The 21452-nt window shown below is 36.7% G+C and overlaps 1 protein-coding gene across 1 annotated transcript; it reads left to right on the top strand.

Moving 5' to 3' along the window:
- The first annotated feature begins 248 nt into the window (after window positions 1–248).
- Window positions 249–19997, top strand: LOC145233446 (gamma-aminobutyric acid type B receptor subunit 2-like). The gene is made up of 20 exons (XM_080098173.1): window positions 249–1084; window positions 4893–5033; window positions 5535–5672; window positions 6295–6465; window positions 7649–7753; window positions 9600–9665; window positions 10110–10271; window positions 10835–10930; window positions 10997–11104; window positions 11165–11306; window positions 11622–11775; window positions 12493–12625; window positions 13889–13996; window positions 15625–15747; window positions 15948–16058; window positions 16592–16728; window positions 17195–17345; window positions 17734–17792; window positions 18243–18420; window positions 18749–19997. The coding sequence occupies exons 1-20, from the start codon at window positions 734–736 to the stop codon at window positions 18848–18850; spliced, it is 2736 nt and encodes a 911-aa protein (XP_079954299.1). The 5' UTR covers window positions 249–733; the 3' UTR covers window positions 18851–19997.
- Window positions 19998–21452: the final 1455 nt, after the last annotated feature.

The following is a 21452-nucleotide window of genomic DNA, read 5'->3' as shown; positions in this document are numbered from 1 at the left end:
GGGAATAATGGGTCAACAAGTCATAAGTATAAGAAGGGTTGCCATCCCAATAAGGACAACCAAAAAAAATTAAATTTTCATACCAAACAAACAAACGTATTTTAACAAATCTTTGCATTTATACGATCCATACCATATCGCATGCCGCATTTTTTCATTTTCTTTTTGTTTTCATAAAATCTCGGTGCAAAACACACACAAAAAAACAGCGATAAGCGATTTTTTTGTGTGTGTTTTGCACTTTGTCGCTTTATAAGAAATTTGTCCTGCAAGTTATGTCATTATCCTGATGAAGGCGTCTTGTATAGGACGTCGAAACGTCGATTGATTACAATAAAGACTGCTGGATAAGCAATGCTTGGTTATACATTATGCCTGGCAGCAATTTTATGCTTTGGTATGTTACGCAAAACCAGAGGAATAGGTAGAAATTTTGTAACTGTTGAAAGTAAAAGAAAATAGGGACTCAGGTCATAAACAAGGTCATTGTGTAGAAATAAGGACAATATAAATATTTCTAAGACATCGTACTACAAAACAAGGACAAGTTTTAGAAATAAGTACCGTATGGCAACCCTGGCTATAGGTGGCTCATTGGAATTTTGAGTTGAAATTGCAAGACAAAAAAGAATAATGACCTACAGATGTTTTCATCATGTTTTTATGAGACAGGGGGCGCAAAATAGTTGTATGATATTTATGCTTCGTGTTTAATTCCGGCTTTTGAGGGATTATGATGAAATCTGTCCTCTTAACAGCTTTGCTTGGAACGCTTGTCCATGTTACGTCATCAGAATCAAGCACAAATTCAGACCAAGCCGGCTTGCATGGCAACCACGACCCGGATGGGTTGCTATGGGAACCGGAAAGTTTATCAGAAAAAGATGGCGATTTTAGTAAAATCCACGAATCCATTCGACAGAACAAGCACAGATCACCAGCCAAAACAGCGCACGACTTTTTATCAATTTCTGCAACGTCAGATTTACAGAAAAGTATCATGTTTTGCGACGGGAACTCAACGAAAGAAAAATTTTGGGTCGCCGTATTTCTCCCTTTTCCCGCGCAATGGAGGAAATATAACGTGAGTTGTCGTGACCTGATTTAACAAAGTATTCGGTCTCGTCTTTGGAGCACCGCGTTGTTTCATTCTCGTTAATTTCGTGCATTAAACGTCACGCACGGTAATGTATCTGGCGTTCGCGCAGCGATACATCGAATTTTCTGCAGGAAAGTTTCCCTGAAGGGGCGCATCAATTATGTATCATGTATTGACGAAATGAGTTGGCCTTCATAACAAGCATATTTGTTGACCATATTATACACTGTAGTTGGTTTGGTCAACTGCCAACCTTTTAATTAGTAGCTGCGCTGCTTTGAAACTAAGTTACTGATTAAAATTTTGTGAGACCAGCTGATTCGGTATAACGCCTTTAATGGGCCTGGCGTACTATGATTTATATATGAGTGTGCCGTGATCGCTGGTCTGCATCGACGCTTCAGGGCTGATCCCAGTATGAATGTGTTCATCTTAAAATTATGTTTTAACATTAAACCAAAAAACAGTCGTATTCGATAAACACGATTTTTTACTTTTAGAAACTATTTTACAAGTTTAGTCAGGGTTAATTAAAACCGTGAATTTGTTAAACTAGTCGATGTTTGTGATTCTATTCGAATAAGGTGGTGACAATGCAATTGTTATACAACAGGTATAACCGAGAAAATCAAACAAACGACAATCACCACCGGCTTTGACCCCATTTAAAAACACAATATCTTTTTTCTGCTTTATGCGCTGCTCTAACGGCCTAACCATTCATTTTTCATAAGGTCCAATCTTATGCCCGAAATTGATTTTTTTTACTGTCTTAGATTTAATAAGGCGACCAGTGTTAGTTGGATTAAAACTTATTGTTGATGGTTTTTCATCTATAATCGTAAATTTGTTTGACATTGACAGTTGCATGCCTTCTGTCGCTTTTAATTCTGATAACCTGAAGATGGCAATAGCACTTGTCGAAACGTCGTTATGTTTTACACAAATATAATGGCTCTGATTTTTTTTTTGCTTAGATTGTCTGACAATACTTATTTTTATTTGCGAAACATTTTGCTAATTTGTCATTTGTTGTTAGAATTCATTTTTAATTCGACGGTTAATCTTTTTAAAACGTTAAAGAGTTTGAAATTGTCGACATTTTTTACTCATGTGGCGGTTTGGATGTCACAGAAATCCATGTATGGTTGTTAAGCCTGGGTTAACTGATTGTAAACGGTGATTTTAGACCAAGCTTTCAACCAATCACGATTGTAATGTGAAGAGACAAAAGATCAATAATTTGCAAAAGTGCAGACGTCCCATGTTTCTCTGGAGACCACAAATCATGTTTTACGTTATTCTCATCGGTTCAAATTCATGACGTATATTGTCTGCGCTGGCGCAACCATTCCAAATGTTTCAGTCCTTTGTTATTTAATAGATCTTTTTAACGCAATCCAAAAGTTTTTCGATGCCATCCAAATGTATATTTCACGCATTTCTAAGGACCACGTTAAAAAGCGGGCAGTGAATTGATAACTGTTTAAGACTCAGTATACACACAACTATAATTTGCACATTTTTGGTAAAGAAAGTAAAATTAATTTAGTTATAGATCCTTATTCTTACACGTTTCAGTTTTGTTTGTAGCACAAAGGGTGACTTTCTAAGCGATAAACTAAATATTTAATTTCCCCAGACACCCAACATAGGGCAGGTTACCTCCGCAAAGCAACAGATTTCTAATTGCTCGTCGCCTTCCCGCAATGTAATTATGCACTGCACCTAAAGAGAGCCGATCTTGCAGTTCGTTTTTTCGATCTGTCATTTACTTTCCCATGTTTTATGGATGCCTTAAAACCGCGGTTTTCCGGAATCCAGACACTTGTTTGAAAAGCAATACATTTCCCGTTATAAAAACGAGTAGATGTAACCAGTGGTGGGATTCAATTTTTTTGTCAGCCGGTTTTATCACAAAAGTCACATTTTTCAGCCGGTCCTGTTACAAAAAGTCCATTGACAGTAACCAGTAATGCTAATCAGTTCGCTGATCTCATAAAATTTCGCAAGACGGTTCTATATAGAACCGGTGCGAACCGGCTGAATCCCACCACTGTATGCATCGTATTATAGCTGCAAAATTAAAAGTAATTTTATGTTAATTTCGTGAAATGAAACTAAACAGGTTTTAATGAAAAAGCAGTGAAATGTATATTTTTGTCGATTTCTTATTCAAATAGAATTAAAACAATAAAAACAGATTGTTATTTTCTGCGCTTGATTAAAAGTTTTATCACTTTAAAAAGCTATTACGTAACAACCAAATTTAAAATTATGCAATTTTATTTAAAATTGTTTAGACCAGGTGTGTCCAACACGTGGCACGCAGAGCACTTAAAAATGGCACACAAGCTTTTGCACATTCATATGGCAAACATTAGGATTTGTCACGCAAATAAATTTGTTTCTAGTAATTCTTCTTGGCCTTTATTCTAACTTCAGTAAAGATTATCAGTAGTTAGTTACACAACCCACTAATTAAATGGTTCATTTTTTGACAAAACTTAACCCTCGTTTCAAACTATTTGTGTCGTGTGTCGCATAAACATAATAAAAGGTTTTTGGAGTATAATAAACTGAACCCGTACCGTCAAGACTTTAAGACATGGTTCGGAAAAAGTACCAAACGTTGGCACGCGAGTATTTTTTAAAACCAAATTTGGCACGGCGGTGTGTTCGAGTTGGACACCCTATAGGGTTAGACTAACGATGTCATTGAGGTATTCAAAACAAAACACAAACAAATAAAAGTTTGAGAAGCCCTTTGGAAATTGAATGTTAATTGCACAAAAATTGTTTTTGTAAAACACAAAAATCTTCTTACGGCTTTGATACCAAGTAATTACACGGTTGGGCCATGTCTATGGGAAATTTTCTCCCGTTGCTAACTAACATCCTTGTCGCACGTCGAAACCAAATTAAAAAACACAAAACAGGTGGAAGTTCCCATAGACAAAAGGCTTTGTTCTCTCCTGAAGGGCTTTTGCACGTTGCAATCGATAACATTTTGCATCGAATTATTGAGTTGTGCTCTAGCCCATGGGTTTTTGCACTGCGGACTGGTTTGAAACTGAAATTTTTATCACGGACCGGCCTTTAAAAACCACAAATGTTCAGCACTAAAAACTGATTCAATGTGAACCTTGAGCAAGTTTCATACGGCCCGGTAACTAACCCCTCACTAACCGACACTGCTCTAGCCTACAAGCATGAACCTTGAATCAGAGTTGTAAACGGGCCTGAAATTAAAGCCCGAAACCCGGCCCAAACCCGAATCGTTTTTGAGAAGCCCGTTTTGGCCCAAATGTTTGATTGACAGGCCTAAACATTGAAGCCCCAGGTAAGACAACAAACACAATAGACCAGTAGTTCTCAAACCGTGCGTCGCGACGCGCTGGTGCGTCGTTTCAATTTTCCAAGGGCGTCGCAGAATAGTTCCGTTTCGTGACTTTTTTTTGTTGTATCAATAAACACAACTTTAATAATAAGTTTCCTCGTTAACTTTTATTTGCTGGTGCGTCGCAAGTCCAGAAAACTTTTCCAGCGGCTCCGCAATAGAACAAAGTTTGAGAACCACTGCAATCGACAATTGATCTTGAACAAGGCGTTTTAGGGTTGTTTGGCATTAGGTCAGGTCCAGAAACTGGTTACTTAGTCAAATTTATTTAAAAATATAAATACTGACACAGAGTGTAAAGTCAGGCCCGAATCAAGCCCGTTTTGTTTATTAAAAAAACCCTAAGTCCTAACCTTGCCCAACTTACAAGTCTGCCTTGAATGCCATTCACAGGGTAACAAGACCAAGATCCAGGGAAGCCTTACAATGAACGGTAGCGAGTGGAATGGAATTCTAAGAGCACAAAAAGCAGTCAACCAAAATCGAAATTTGTTGAAGGATTACGAATTCTGCATTGATGCTGTAGACACACCGGTAAATTCTGACACTTTCTGTGTTAAAAATATAAAAGAAACACAAGTTTTTTTTACAATTACTGTTTATTTTTTTTGCTGCAAGTTTCACTATTTCCTTTGTGCATTAAACTTTTATTAGGTTTGGGTGAAACTTTCACAACTTTAAATGTGGCCGCTACTTAACCTCATAACCTTAACATTTTACCCTTTAGCCTAAGGAAAGTAAATTATTCATCACATATAACAAGTCGTGTTTATTTTTATACTGCAGTGCTAATGGTTTTATCAGTAGACATTCGAACACGGGGATGCTTTAATAAACTGACATTTAACTTAAGAGGTTTTGTAACAAATCTATACCTTATAGTTGCAAATTCTTTTGGTACATGCTTTGCAAAACATCTTAATAAAGATAAAAAACTATGTTTTTTTACCTATGTAGTGTAGTAACTGTAGGGTGTAATAAGAAAATTAAAAGTTCAATTTCGCTGCAAAAACTTAGCAATTACACATTTTTTAGTGCAATACAGCTCTGGCTATTCAAAGCCTTTTTAGGCAAATGGAAAGAAGACCGGAAACTCTTGCTGTGATTGGTCCAAATTGTTACCACGTGATTTCGACAATGGCCCAAGCCATCCAATGGTGGAACGTTATTGAGGTTAATCAATTTATTTTTGAAGAGTGTTGTTTTGCTAAACTATAAACGTTCTAATGTGCTATAAGCAGCTCACGTAACCATCAAGTAAGATAATGAAGTAAATTAAATTCGTTCAAACCAGGGGTGGGCAACCTTTTTTACTGTGGGGCCAATTACAATTGTCAAAATTAGATCGCGGGCCGCACCCGTGTATAACGCAAGGTGATTTTGCGGGCCGCACAACCTTCAAAGAAAAGGGCCGCAGGTTGCCCACGCCTGGTTGAAATCGATTTTAATGGGTGAACTGCAAAAGTAGCTGAATTGAAAGTATGAAATCACTTTGTTTTAGATGTAAACAATTGGTATTGTTTTTATGACAGACACTTTGCATTCAGAATAACAAAAGCGATTGTTGAAACGTTTTGCAAAGAAAGCTATTCGTAATATAACCTGCAGGCTACTAAGGCTGTTCGAAAACATTTTATTGCAACTGTTTCACCAATCGCTGTTGTGCATTGCAAAAAATTTAAATCGTGCTTTTTAACAGTGAACTTTTAGTTTGCTAAAAGTGGTTTCACACATAGATGAAAAAATAATATTAACTTTAAATTTAACACAGCAACTAATTGTTATGTTTTTTCAGATTGCATTCAACACTAACGAAGGGGAATTAGCGAACCGAAGGCTTTTTCCAACCCTAGTTCGAACTATTCCGAGCTTGAGAGCTCAATTTACGACCCTTGCCAAACTTTTATCTCATTACAACTGGTCGGTTGTGGATGTTGTATATCCTGAAGATACACGATGTCATGAGGTGAGTCCAGTTTATCGAATTTATCCAGAATTAACAAATTTTTAGCTCTTCCAGCAGTTTTTATTATAATATGCCGACGTTTCGATGTCCCATACGACACACCTTCATCAGGGTAATGACATAAATTGAAAACAAAAAGTTGTTAACCAAAGTTAGAAACACGACCTTTGGTATATTTCAAGGTCAAAGTCATTTAACTATTAGTTCTATTTTTGTGTTTGTATTTAAAGCCTGATACTCCCTGTCGTGGTGTAAATTAAAGTCAATTTCAAAGTTTTTGAGATGTGATGTGTGTAAAAAATGGTTGCCTAAACAATGGACCCAACTTTTCAATCTACTGACCGAATTATACTAAACATTATTTTAAAGGCAGGCACTGAATAAAATAACAAATTGTAATGCTTGCGAGTTTTTGTATAACTCATCGGTCATAATGACATTGATTTAGTGGCGTTGCTCTGTTTTAACGCAATCAGCTACTAACCAATGGCAGTTATGGATTTATGTTCATGTTAACCAATAGCAAGGCTGCATTATGTCACGTGTTTGGCTATAGTTTTGCTCTGGGCTGACATGAATCGATCAAAATTGAATTCAACGCACAAAAGGCATAAATATTATTCTCTAATTTATCTGACGTCTGATCTTTCGTATCTTAATTAAGTCATCGGTGCTCTGCTCAGACTGAAGTATAACACGACAATATATAGATGGGAACGCTTGACTTGTGCTGAAGAAAGTTGATTAAAACCAACTGACAGACTGTTTGTACAAAGTAAATATATTTGCTATTAGACGTTTCCACTATCGCTGTTGTCATCAACTGTGCAAAGAGTTCTTACATATTTATGCAACGTATTTGCATTTCTTTTTTTTAGTCTTAATCAATTTGGTTACAACATTGTTTTCAGAATTGCAAAGCTTTTCGTTTTTGTTCCATCAAGTAACTGACAAAAAATTAAATTTAAAATTATGCGGTACGCAGTTTTTTTCGGGTTGCTTTTTTACGTTAATTTTAAAGCAATAAACTTATGTTTTTGGTTTAATTGCAAGCTATATTAATATCTAATTTAATTTTACCTTTAATGTTTATAAGTAATAACATTAATCGGTTGTGAAACGTCGCTAAAATTTTTCTTGTATTCTGTCTAACTTCTTTTCAACCATTTTTGTTTACTTTCAGAAATACAACCAACTTCTTGGTTTACTTAATCATCACGGAGTAAAAGTTGAGGCTCACTGTGTTTTCGAACAAACTAACATCGATTCATGCGGCAAAATAGTAAACGTAAGTTGTACAATAAAAACTTTAAAGCATCCTCAATACTACATGTGTCATTTTATGGAGATCTTCCGCTTTCTAAAGTTTATGCTTTTCAGCAAGTGGTGGAATTCAGCCGGTTCGCACCGGTTCTATAGAACCGTCTCACGAAATTTTATGAGATCAGCAAACCGGTTAGCATTACTGGTTACTGTCAATGGACTTTTTGTAACAGAACCGGCTGAAAAATATGACTTCTGTAATAGAACCGGCTGACAAAACATTTGGATCCCACCACTGTTTACAGCATAATTTGAGGAGCCGCCTTTATAGATCCTAAACCAGGGATGTACGCTGCCTGTTAACAAAGACAGCCAAGTGTTTGCTTGTTTTTGTTACTATATTACTGATATAAAGAAATAGAACGTTACAGGCATGTTTAAAAAAATGTGATAGTTGTTTGTTAAACAAAAATCAAACTGAACGGTAACATTCAAATCAGGGGTTTCCAACCGGGGAGGAATTTCTCCATGAGAGGAGTTTTTGAACTTCAAGGGGAGGGATTTAGTTTCATTTTTACATGTGGTTTGTAAATAGACACTTTAGCTTTGGGAATATAACCTGTGAAGTTGATAGAAGACCCAATTTTAAATGATCTTTGTATGGTTTTGCATCTACTATGTAGTGTATTGGAAAGGAATGAAAAAATAACTTCAATTGTCAAAAGAGAAATTCCACTCAAACACCTGCAATTTGTTAAATACTCTGTATGATGTCACAGTACGCCAGGCCCATTAAAGGCGTCATACCGAATCAGCCCGGCGTACTGTGATTTATATATGAGCGTGTCGTGATCGCTGGTCTGCATCGACGCTTCAGGGCTGATCCCAATTATGAATTTATGTTCATCTTACTCTGTTGATGCTGGTGACAAGAAGGCATGTCTTGTGTATGGTTTATCACACACACACACACACACACACTGGCCACGTTTAATTATTCAAAGCAGCTGTTCTGGCCCAGTTTCTGCTAGGACATGCTAATTAACTGGCCCTCGTGTTATCACACAATGTCACGCATCGTCAAACATGGACGTTTGACGTCACAGTGTTGTGTCAGGTTGTTATGGCAACCTGTCAATCAACCGCGCTGTTTTTTATTAATCAGGTCACCAAGCTGAAAGTTATAATAATTTGTGTTGACGTTGAAATCAATCACTTTAATACATCGGTTCATTGTGATGTTGGATTTTAAGAAAACAAAAAGTGTCTGTACTCTTGAATTAAACGAAAAATAACTGAAAATTTTGAGCTTACAATGTGGGGTATTTTCTGATTTGAAATTTACCATAGAATAACAAAAATCCATTGACATTTTTCTTGCAATCATAAAACTAAAGATATTTGATAAAGCCATTGTTTAGCTATTAAAGAATATGACCAGTAGCCTTTGTCAACATATTACAAACCCTATAACAACGTCTTTGAAAACGCTGCGTATTCTTTACCAGGGGTCGGCAACCCCTGGTACGGTGTCAAGGTTGGCACGCTAGATGGTTTTTCATGGCACGCCAACCGATTTTGCGTGTTTTTGAAGTAACAATTTAACCTGTTACACTGCTTGTTTATAGTTTTTATCATGCAATTGTCTTAAAAGTCAGCCTTACATGCACAAAACACTCTGCTTTCTCTTTATTATTGATATCTGCTGGCACGAACCACTATTATTTGGAAAAACGTTGGCACGCGAGGTCATTAACACATGGAAACAACAAGCAAATTGGCACACGTCGCCAAAAAAGTTGCCGACCCCTGCTGTATACAGTGTTGTTAGGTCCAATTATCAAAAAAAATATTTACAACAATTCTTACAGGAAACTCGAAACAACATCAAAGTGTTTCTCGGTCGTGGAAAAGATGCAAGGAATTTCTTTTGTCAGGTAAATCTCGTGTGTTCGATTCTTGTCGCAATGCAAGTTACATGAAATTGACTTTGTATTTGTAGCGCAGTGCTTCCCAAACTTTTTTTACGCCAGGGCACATTTTTTTTTATAGAAGATAGTAATGTGGAAAACTCTGTTTTGTGCAAGAAAGTTAATGTAATGCACAGCGGACATTTGGATAAGCTACGATGTGTGATGTGAATAAAGACATATAACTGCCCAAAAACTTAATTGCGTTGTATTTTGTTGGTAAAGTAACGATGATTTTTAAAAACTTTAGAAGAATTTTGTTTACGATTTATTTTTTATACTCTGCTGTTATTTATTAAAGAGCAATCATTTAAACCCCTTTTTTGGTATTTTGCCCTCAAATTAAATTTCAAATCGATTTCAATCCAACAAATATTGTACGACTTCGAAAAATAAAAATCGTCTCTTCAGCTTTTTCGCTCAAGATCATCCATGCATGACAAAACCAACGTTTGGATTTTAACCGGTAATTTTGACAACGATTGGTGGAGGGGCGATGACGTCAACTGCAACGCACAGGAAATGACTCAAGCAGTTTCCGGTCACTTGCTGATGGACGAACGAAATCTGGTGGTAAAATTATTGCTTTGAAATTCTAATAACAAGTTATTATTTATAAGCAAGCTGCAGATAGTGCACACTGTTTCTACCTACAAAGTCTCATCAATGCAGCTGGTGACAAGAGATCGGCCGTATTGGCGAGTGTAACCATCTAACGGCACTCCAGTTTGCTGGGAGTTATAGACTGAAAAGCCATGCAAAAATGGCTACACTGGTCAATTCGACCCATAAGGTCTCATCACTGCAGCTGGTGACAAGACATAGTCCACTATAGCTAGTGTAGGCATCCAACGGCACTCCAGTTTGTTGGGAGTAACAAGGCCATGTCTTACCTATTCTGTCCGACGCCCTAAGTGAGCCACAAGTTAAAAAAACACAAGTTACGTTTTAAATGGTCAAAAAACTTTATCACCGTGTGGTGAATTGGTGGATGATACCAAAACGCGCTGCAGCTATACCATTTCGACAAAACCATTGCTATTATTAGTGAAATAATACGATATTGTAGTTAGCTATACTTAGCTGAAGTCGTTTTCTATGTCTAGAAGATTAATTGTTTTTCAATTTTGCGACAGAACCACGAAAAACGACAAACGTGGAATTCAGCAGTGACGTCATGGGCTTATGACGCAATAATCGCAACGTCATCTTCACTGGACATTGCAATCAAAGTTAGAAACAATCGTGTTTATTGCGTCAGTTTTAATTTTTACCTAAATCCTTGAAACTAATTCCAGACAGAAGTGTTTCGAAATATGACGGACAGCAAGAAAATCGGGATTACAGGAGATTTTCGTCAAATATTCATGAATTCTTTTCAAGTTGTTAACGCGAGCGGGAACTCGGTAAGACCAATCAAAACTTGGTTTTCATAACTTGAATGTTTTATCCCGCGAATTTTGCAGGGCCGGGTTCAGTTCAAAAACGGGGAACGGCAAAGCACCATCTCTCTACGTCAGCTGCAATCTTCGAATTACGTCACAATCGGCTATTATGAAATGATGACGCAATCGTTGTTTGTTAATGAATCCCACATAAAGTGGCCAGGTATAAAGTATACCAATAATGTTACTGATTTTAATGGTAAAAATAACGGCCCAAATAGACGTAAAAAGGGACATGTTTTATATTTCAAACGTTTCGGCAAATGCTCATGCCATTATCAGTGATATGAAGGACCACATCAGTTACACCCATTCTGCATGTAGTGTTCCAATGTTGCTGATGCTCTAGAGAAATTCTGTTTTTTTTCTGCTAAAGAATGCAAACCCATATTTCTTACGTTTATTATTTGGACTGTGGCTGTGAATTGCAAACACAAGCGTTCACTTTATCAATTAAAACATACCCTATTTATTTCAGGTTCCGCTGGCCCACCGCAGGCCAGAGCACAAACCTTATTACAAATCAATTATCTATCTCCCTACATTGTAAGTCTTATTGGGATTTTTTCCTTACTCGGAATATTCCTGGCTTTCGGATTTCTGGCTTTCAACATCCAACATCGTGCTATCAGGTAATGACGTCACAGTCATCCTCATGACGTCATAAACCGTATTGTTTTTTTTGTTTCATAACCACAGACCATATTTGACTAGGAATTTCGGGACTTTTCGTTTTTTGAACTTTTGAATTTTTTTGAAAGTCATTGAATTTTAACTAAATTATTTTCATTACTTATAAGTTCTACAAACATTTTTTTTTTCAAAAATCTTTTTTTTAACGAAACATCTTGCCTTAATTTTGCAAATTTAAAACTGTTTAGTTAACATTTTTTGTGGTTAAAAATATGGCCACAATTCCTAAATTTACCAAATGGATTAAATTACGCTGTTCGTGCATTTCATTGGATCAGACTTTATGCGGCATTGACTCGTTTCAGTGAATGATCCGAAATTCAAATACTTTGTCCATATTTTGTGTAACATTCCCATTTAATTAATAATTTATATCCCCCGTTCTGCAGTCTCCACAAATATCAGTGGCCCGATGTTTGCACACGAAGTTAAAGCTTTGATATTTTAACGACACTTTAAAAGATGTTTTTGCAGCAAAACCTCGACACAAAAAAAACCAAATTAACTATAGTTTCAAATTAACTGGATATTTAAGTTTTCAAATTTAAAATCTCATTTTGATTCGATTTCAGTGCTTGATGTTATTACAGCGAAAACACAAAAACACAAAATTAACTAGTTTTCTTGTTGTTTTTAACTTTATTTGTTGTTTGCAGAATTATCAAAATGTCCAGCCCGAACCTGAACAACGTAATAGTAGCTGGTTGTGTTATAGCTTACCTCAGCCTTATATTGACTGGCATTGAAACGAAATACGCAATTGTTCCCATCTACGATGTTTTATGCAAGGTGAGTCAGATAAATCAAGTTGGGTATATAACTAAATGGGTTAAGAGATTAAAAAATGTGTTGAACTTTAGGCAGGTATAAAGTTTATAGAGTTCCATAAACTTGATATTATGCCTGGCAGCAATAGCATATTTAGGCAGCTATGGGGCTACAAATATTTTAGAGATTGGAGTGTTTCTGTGCATCATAGACCAATGTAAAGGTTTGAAATAAATAAGTTGTAAACGTGTAAACGATAACACCTCATGCCATTGGTTACTAACTATACTAACTTATAAACCACCCTGGCGCAAAAAAATCATGAAAACAATCGAAGCACTGCATCTATTTAGAGCCAAATATTTAAGCATTTATTCAATGTGACACATTCTCTTGTTTTTTGTGACTTAACACATCAACACACGTTGTTATATTTAAAACGATAAAGTTTATTTCTAATAAAAAGCAAATGTAAAAGTATAACCTTGCAAAGCCTCGAAAACAAAACAACGCACTGTGCGTATACATTGCATATTTTGTAATTCTCTTTCTGAAGCTTTGTAAATGCGTCAGCGTTTTTAAATCATTTTCCCCTAACACAGCGGTTCCCAAACTTTTTCATATTATTTTCAAAACGGTCCCTTTGCCATTATTTTGAGGGCTCGCGGTCCTTGAGCCTAAATATGTATTTCATAAAAACGAAAGTTGATTTCAGGATTTTAGCTAGTTATGCAAAATTGCGCATAAAAGTCATCCAAACACAGCTTGTGACATCACAGACAAGACAAATGCACTACAATTGTGCGCGAACAATTACATTTTTGATGGTTGTCATTCAATAAAGGCTATTGTTAAGCAATGGAGACAGTTGATTCTCAATTCTACTTTGATTTAAACTTATTTAGTGGCACAAACTGACGCCAAATAAGATTAAACAATTACTTCAACCGCTTCGCGGTCCCCTAAAAATTGCCTCACGGACCCCAAAAGGACCGCGGACCCCAGTTTGGGAACCACTGATTTAGAGCAAATTGTTTGAACGTTTATCCAATGTGACACATTCTCTTGTTTTTTGTGACATAACACATCAACACACGTTGTTATATTTCAATCGACAAAGTCCATTTCGACTAATATGTGTTAGCAAAGGTGAATGAAACCTTGCGAAACCTTAAAAATTGCAAAACAACGCACTGCGTGGCAACATTTAGATTTCTTTGTCTGAAGCTTTGCAGATGCGTCAGCGTTGCTAAATCATTTTCCCCTTAACAACTTGTGTTCCAGGTTCGCAACTGGCTTCCGACTTGTGCTTTCACTCTCGCTTTCGGGACAATGTTCCTCAAAACTTGGAGAGTTCACGCAATTTTTACCAACGTCACTGTGAAAAAGAAGGTACATTACAAGTTGCAGAGCAGACAGTGGACACTGTTTCGACCAATAAGGTCTCATCAGTGTAACTGGTGACAAAATATTGGGGTTATTGGCTACTTTACCCATCTTACGGCACTCCAGTTTGTTGGGAGTAACAGCTTTAAAAGCCATGTCTCGCCAAATCTGTTCGATGCCACAAATGGTTATAAACCACAGAACTGGCTTCCAAATGACAAAGCAAATGTTTGTAAACCAAAGTCATGTCGGCTAAGTATAACTATGTCAATATAACAGCATGGGGCCATTACAAGATATGCAAGCCGTACACACTGTTTTAAACTATAATGTCTCATGAAAAGACATATTGGCTAGTGCAGCCATCCAACGGCACTCCAGTTTGTTGTGAATAACAGGGTACAACCCCATGCATCACCTAGTCCAGGGGTGGGCAACATACGGCCCGCGGGCCGGACCCGCGGACAGTTTCCGGTCTTACATGATAATGTGGCCCGCGGCCACAGTCTGCCGCAATCCCCCATTACTTGCTTACTACGTCAAATTACAGTTGTAACGCACAGTAACGCTCCCCAATAGCAAAAAAAATTCCCGCCGTTGTTACCATTGCACCATACGTCCATTGTTACGACATAACTACCAACCTCGTGTGTGTCCTACTTTAACGGTTTTCTTTATTTCCACACGTATAGCCTAGTTCAGGCAGGGGTGGGGAACCTGCGGCCTAAAGGCCACATGCGGCCTTTCAGGGCACTAAGTGCGGCCTTCGATGGCAAAATACATTTTTAAGATGTTGATATAACCGACTGCACCAGGCGCTGAAAAAAATAGACAGAAACGTATTTTTGACTTGATTGCAGATTATTTTTTGATTAGTTCCAGGGCAGCGGTTTTCAAACAAGACCAATGTGGTCCCATAGTGGTACATAAAGCGATTTCCATAGTTAGGACTACCAAAAACTCCAGGTTCAGCAATTTCTAGGTTAAATAAATCCTGAATGTTGTAGTGAAGATGAAAATGTAGTGAGGAATTTTAATTAGCTGGGACCGTAAGTCCTACAAACTACGAGGAAATAGCAAAACGACCATTCTGTAAGTCAAAAAGTTTGAACATCACTGCCCTTGGCCTGGGAAATAGTCTATGCGGCCTACACGAGTGTCGATAAATCGTTAGGTAGCTTTTATAAACAAAAAGGTTCCCCACACCTGGTTTAGGTGGTCAAAAATCCGTTTTAAATCACTGGATAAATACGCGATTAATGTATCGATTCAGGAATCCGGCCGGCCAAGTACTTCATTTTCCCATATCAGGCCCGCCGACTGGAGAAGTTGCCCGCCCCTGACCTAGTCTGTGCGATGCCACAACTGGGCATACAGCACAGAGGAAAGTGGCTCACAATGTCCAAGCAACTGTTTGGGAACCACAGTGAAGTCGGCTTAGTGTCACAGTATCAATGTAAACGCGTCAAGCCAAGATATGTCAAGTAAGCTTCAGACAGTGCACACTCTTTCGACCTATAAGGTCTCATCAGTGCAGCTGGTGACAAGACACGTGCCGAATAGGCGAGTTAGTGCGGGCATAGCATATTTGTCAACATTTTAGTTTTGGATTGTAACGGTGTCTGCGTTTTCAGGTCATTTCCGACTTGAAACTCTTTTCAATCCTCGGAATCTTTCTCTCCATCGACGTCGTCATCCTTACGACGTGGCACGTGATCGACCCAATGAAGCGTGTCGTAAAAAACGCGACTGATGAGGTGTGACGTCACAGACAGAAATTTTGAGTATTTTTTTTGTAAAATTAAAAATCGAATTTTCACGGAAAAAATGTCCTATTATTTGACCTATTATTTAGTTTGTTTTTCTCACATGTAAATCTCTGAAAAAATATTCTTAATATTCACACATCACTTAAATATATTAGCTTATTGCTAAGTATAAGTTTTTCTTTTTTTAGTTATGGCTGGATCAAGGTTCATTTCTGGTCGTGTATCAAGACGAATTTTGCCAAAGCAACTACGCCCTCCTGTGGCTGGCGATTATTTGTATTTACAAAGGAGTTCTACTGGTAAAAAATGTCTTTTCTATTTGAATAAAAAAAATTTGGAGAAAAAAGTAGAAAACGGCTAAATATCAAAGTCGCTTTTTTGTTGTTTTCGTTGATTTTAATCACTGCTGTTTGGTAAGAATGGTACTGGATTTTTTTTCTGGCTGAGTTTCTTATTCTTGTGCTTACTGAAATGTTATTGAATGAGCAAAAACGAAGTGAGATTTAATAAAGTCAGGACCATCGTTTTTTTACAAATTATCTAAACTCAAAAGTACAACATTTCCACTTACTATTTTCGAAAACGTGTAGTTGACCTAAAAGTTCTATTAGGCCTATTTTTTGACATACGCTTTAGTTGAACATTTGACAGATGGAAGAACTTAAAAATCTATAAGTTCGGCCGCTAATTCCCGATAATCGATGAACATGTTTCGAATTGCACGTAGTTTCTGACGTGTACGTCACCGGCGCACTTGAAAAGCTTTTTGACGACCGTTGACCGCAGATTGTTGGATTCCAACATTTACGGTGCCGACTTACTGTTCCTCTAGGTGTTTGGATTATTTCTCGCTTGGGAAACAAGGCACGTAGCTTTGTCAACGTTGAACGACAGCAAATACATCGGAGCAAGTGTTTACGTCACCGTTATTGCTTGCGTCATCGGACCTACTACGTCATTCGCTCTTCGGTAAGCATTTTTTTCTCTTTTCGAATATAGCTAGTTCTTAGTTATGGTGAAGATAAATTCTATCGTGGGAGCAGCCCTGAAGCGTCTAGGATAGGAAAAATATCCTGCGGTGGGATTCGAACCCACGACAGGAGTCTTTCCGGGACTCGCACTTTACCAACTGAGCTACACGGGTTCAGCGGTTTAAGTTTAAGCTTAAATTATAAAGTTTTTCTGTGAGTTATCGAAAACATGAAATTGCCAACAAAGCATTGTCACTTATAGCAGGACGGTTTAATAAAAATCCTGCTATCATCGGTGAAATTCATCAAATAAAACCAAATAAATTGGAACTTTTGCATGCTCTGTGAGGTTGGCATGTTTAAAAAAAAAACTATACTATTTCATGCAAAGGTTCAAAAAATTTCGTTTTTAAATTTTGGAAAAAAAAATCTTTAGCCTACAATTCTCGATTTTTTTTTTTCAGAGATTATTGGAATCTTTCTTATGCGATTTCGGCAATGTCGATTCTGATATGCACTACCGCCACCTTGTGTTTAGTTTTTGTGCCGAAAGTGACCGCGTTAAGACGGATGAGAGAAAAACCCGACGAATTTATGAACATTCGATTACAAGGAGTAAGTAGAAATTGATATACGTAATAAGTTCTTAATTTGTCTTAAGAGAAGGGCGATATTTGACGACTGCATATTTGGCTTGCATATTGGAGAAAAAACGTTTTTTGACATTTATTTTTATTTTTATTTATTATATTTTTATAGGTTTTTTCAATTCTTATATTTTTACGGGTAAATAGGTTTAGTAGCAGTAAATTTCCAACGCATTTTCAGAAATTGATAAAAACAGTGTTTGTTAAAACGTCTAAATCAGGGCGATTTCTGTATGAACACAGTTTTATAATGTCTATTTATTTTACACAATGCACTATCTGCAGCTTACTTATAATTTATTAGCTTGATGGTTTTCTATTATGGAACAGTTTTTATTACTTCTTATGTTGTACAGATAAAAAGAAAAAATCCGACTCCGAAGCCAGTCAGGACAATGCTGTCTATGACGATAAGGTGGGACACAATTATCCAAACTTCTTTTTATTCATTTACTCAGATACATAGATTTGTAAGATAAAATTCACACTTAAAATTCACCAAAGCAATAATTCTGCACACTAAAAAAAACTTGTGTATATAAGTACCTTCATATTAGGCCCCTGAAAAGTGATAATATGTACATTTAGGTGCCATATATCCAGTGGTAGGATTCAATTTTTTTGTCAGCCGGTTCTATCGCAAAAGTCCTATTTTTCAGCCGGTTCTGTTACAAAAAGTCCATTGACAGTAACCAGTAATGCTAACCGGTTCGCTGATCTCATAAAATTTCGTAAGACGGTTCTAAAGCACTGGTACGAACTGGCCGAATCCCACCACTGGTCACATTTACCCCTTAGGGGAAAATTTTTTATTCAAGAAATTTGGTTGTAGTAAACATATAAACTTAACTTAAATGTTGTTTAGAGCTGGTCCAGCTATTCCGCGTATTATGAGTGAAACTGCTGACACTTCTGTTGACGATAAAAGAAGCAGTTCCACTTTATCCAACGACGCAAACGCTACGGCTACGTCTCAAGACGCAAAACAAATTCGCGAACGTCTAAAAGCGGAAAGAAAAAGACTGGAAAAAATTTTGGAAGAGGTAAGCCTATGTTTTTTTTTAAATAAAAGTGTTCGACCTAGACAAACGCGATTGTTTTGCACACTTGTTATTGTTACGATACAATATGACGCCATAGTCAATATTATGAGGTAATTATAACTTATATAAAAAATATAAAAACCAAATATAAAAAAAACATCCAAAAAAGATAACAAAATTGTTGAAGAGTTTTATTAAACAATATTAAGAAGATTAAGCGGTAAATATTTATAATAATAAAATACAATTGGAGTAGTGGACTACAAAACTGATATTTTACTCGTGTTTTTCGAATAATAAAGATTTCTTCGTTTATTTTTCTATTTAGAAAACAACAGAATGTATGGGAAACACGATTGCTCCAGTAAGTTGTATCAACAATGTGAGCACAAATTTACCCAACTACGAAAAATCCGATGTCAGAATATGATTTCTGTGTTTTTTATGAATTCTGAAGCGCAAAAAAACAAACAAAATAAACCATCAAGTGCGAAGTTCAGAAATGCATTTTACTGTGAAGCTGTACTCAGTGGTGGAATTCATTTTTTTGTCAGCCGGTTCTATCACAAAAGTCGTATTTTTCAGCCGCTTCTATCACAAAAGTTATATTTTTAGCCAGTTCTGTTACACAAAGTCCATTGACAGTAACCAGTAATGCTAACCGGTTCGCTGATCTAAAATTTCGTAAAAGGTTCTATAAATCCGGTGTGAACCGGCTGAATCCCACCACTGGCTGTACTTAAGGTGAAAAATAGGGGTGCACAACCTACACGCAATTGTAGCCGCTAATTTTTTTCTTATTTTCAGTTACAGCCGCCAGCTCCAGGCTAAATTGACAGTCTATAGTAGGAGTTGCACAAGACTGTAACACAATATCTAAACAGGCACCAGACAAACTTTTTCTGTCTATTTTTCAGAAATGCCCAAACACTAAAATGAGCCACCATGTGGATGTTCGTATTTGATACTGTGTCGTAACTCGTAATATAAGAATGTAAATATCATAATAGCCCCTTTTAGTTTTCTAACTCGCTTTGTACGCTATGGACCCATTCTCCAGTCATGAGCCATGGCTGTAATGGGAAACAAAGCCTTTACTGTTTGGAGTTGGGAGGGGTTTTAACCAGTGGTGGGATTCAGCCGGTTCGCACCGGTTCTAAAGAACCTTCTCACGAATTTTATGAGATCAGCGAACCGATTAGCATTACTCGTTACTGTCAATGGACTTTTTGCACCAAAACCGGCTGAAAAATATGACTTTTGTAATAGAACCGGCTCACAAAAAAACGGTGTCAAAATTTAAGTTGCTAGACCTATTTAAGAAAAGTAAACTTTCGGAAGAATGTTTCTTAAAATTCATTTTCACAACTGTGCCAAATAATAAAAAAAGTCAATTTCACTGCACCTCGGTTAATTCGGAACCGTTTTGACCAAAACTTCTGGATTAACCGATGTCGATTAGTTTAAGCTTTACCACATTACAAATCATTTATACCTCCGTGGCGCTAGTGTAGTGTTTTCGTATTCCTATGTACCATTTTCATGCACGGTTTCAAAATTAATACAATACAATACAATACAAAGTTTTGTCCGATTTTGGCGAAGATTAACCGAGGTTTACTGTACGATAATTTTGTTTACTTCTGTCGCTAATTTTACACGAAGAAATAATATAAAGGTGTAAAGAAACGTACGCAAAAAAGGTTAGGGTCCTTTTAAGGCCTAATTCGGCCCTGGGTGTCGGGCCTTGCACTTGCAGTTTTAAACAACACCCCAGCATAATGGTTGACATTACGTAAGACCCACATATGTGACTGCTTGTAGGGGAAGGGGTGATATTCAAGTCTTTCAGAGCTTTGATGTTACTTGATACCAGGGAACTAATTCCTAAAACAGCCCTAAACAAAACCAGGTTGGATCAAATAACATCATTCGACCGAACACAGTGCCATTTTCAAATCACAAAGACCTTTATTTGCTGTCAATAGAGTTCACATGCCAGACAAGACGATGGTGAAATATCTGGAACTTGTGTATGAAATAAAGGTTAAGTAGGTGATATTTTGTCTTTAGTTCTTTTGAGCGGTTAATATTTTGTTTTGGGGAGACATTATAGGTCTAGTAGTGATCGCTAAAACAATTGAGTCTGCCATTTTTATGTCCAGAAAAAGAAAATGCTGAATGGAATTTTAGGAATTTCGAGGGCCTCATTATCACTGAAGCACTTCCATTGAGATGTGCTCGATAGGGCGTCGATTGTTTATGACGAATTTAAGCTTTGGTGAATAACCAATATTTTTTCTGTTAGTCAAACCGTCGGTTGACATTTTGTTAAACTGTACGTGGGGTGCTGGCGAGCTTATAGCTTTCAAAAGGTCTGATTGTTGTCAAAAACTAATTTTCAAGCTGCGCGTTTAGCTCTTAGCTATTGGCAAAATGAATATATTTAAAAGTAGACAAAATATGAAAGTTTTATCAAAATATGTAGGATTAAAGACCAGTAAAGACATTCACCAAGCGAGTCCAAATTTATTTCTAAAGTCTTAGTTTGGTTTCTTATTTGAGTCTGTTTTTTTTTGTCGAAAACATAAAGAACACTTTTTGTGGTATTATAAATTCCGCAACTTCAAATTATTTTTAAAACCAACAATTCTTGTTTAAAAACCATAGGTAGAATATATCAATTACTAAAAGACAAGTTATTTCAAAACGAAGTGTCAAGAGGGAAAATAAAATGTCAACTAGGTAACCATTTACTGACAAGAACGGAAGTTTAACAAAATACTACATAATAATGACCGAAACAAGCAAATAATAGCGTTAAAATAAAATTAGTTTTTGTTTAGTTGCTTTGTGTCCTTTTACAAGCTTTTTCAGGAAAAGATGAACATTCTGCGCCCAAGATCCAAAACGGTGCTCAGTGAAGCGTAAAATATCGATTTGGTTTTGATCGATTAGTTGTCTTTTGGCGAAACGTTGTTGAGATTCCTTTCCTATTTGTTTTTGCTATTTGTTAATTGTCCGCACAGAAA

This window comes from Phallusia mammillata, chromosome 6, assembly GCF_965637545.1.
Source record: "Phallusia mammillata chromosome 6, kaPhaMamm4.hap1.1, whole genome shotgun sequence".
In the NCBI taxonomy this organism is placed as follows: Eukaryota; Metazoa; Chordata; class Ascidiacea; order Phlebobranchia; family Ascidiidae; genus Phallusia; species Phallusia mammillata.
Note: the sequence above shows the minus strand (reverse complement) of the source record. Positions and strands in the feature narration are given on the sequence as shown.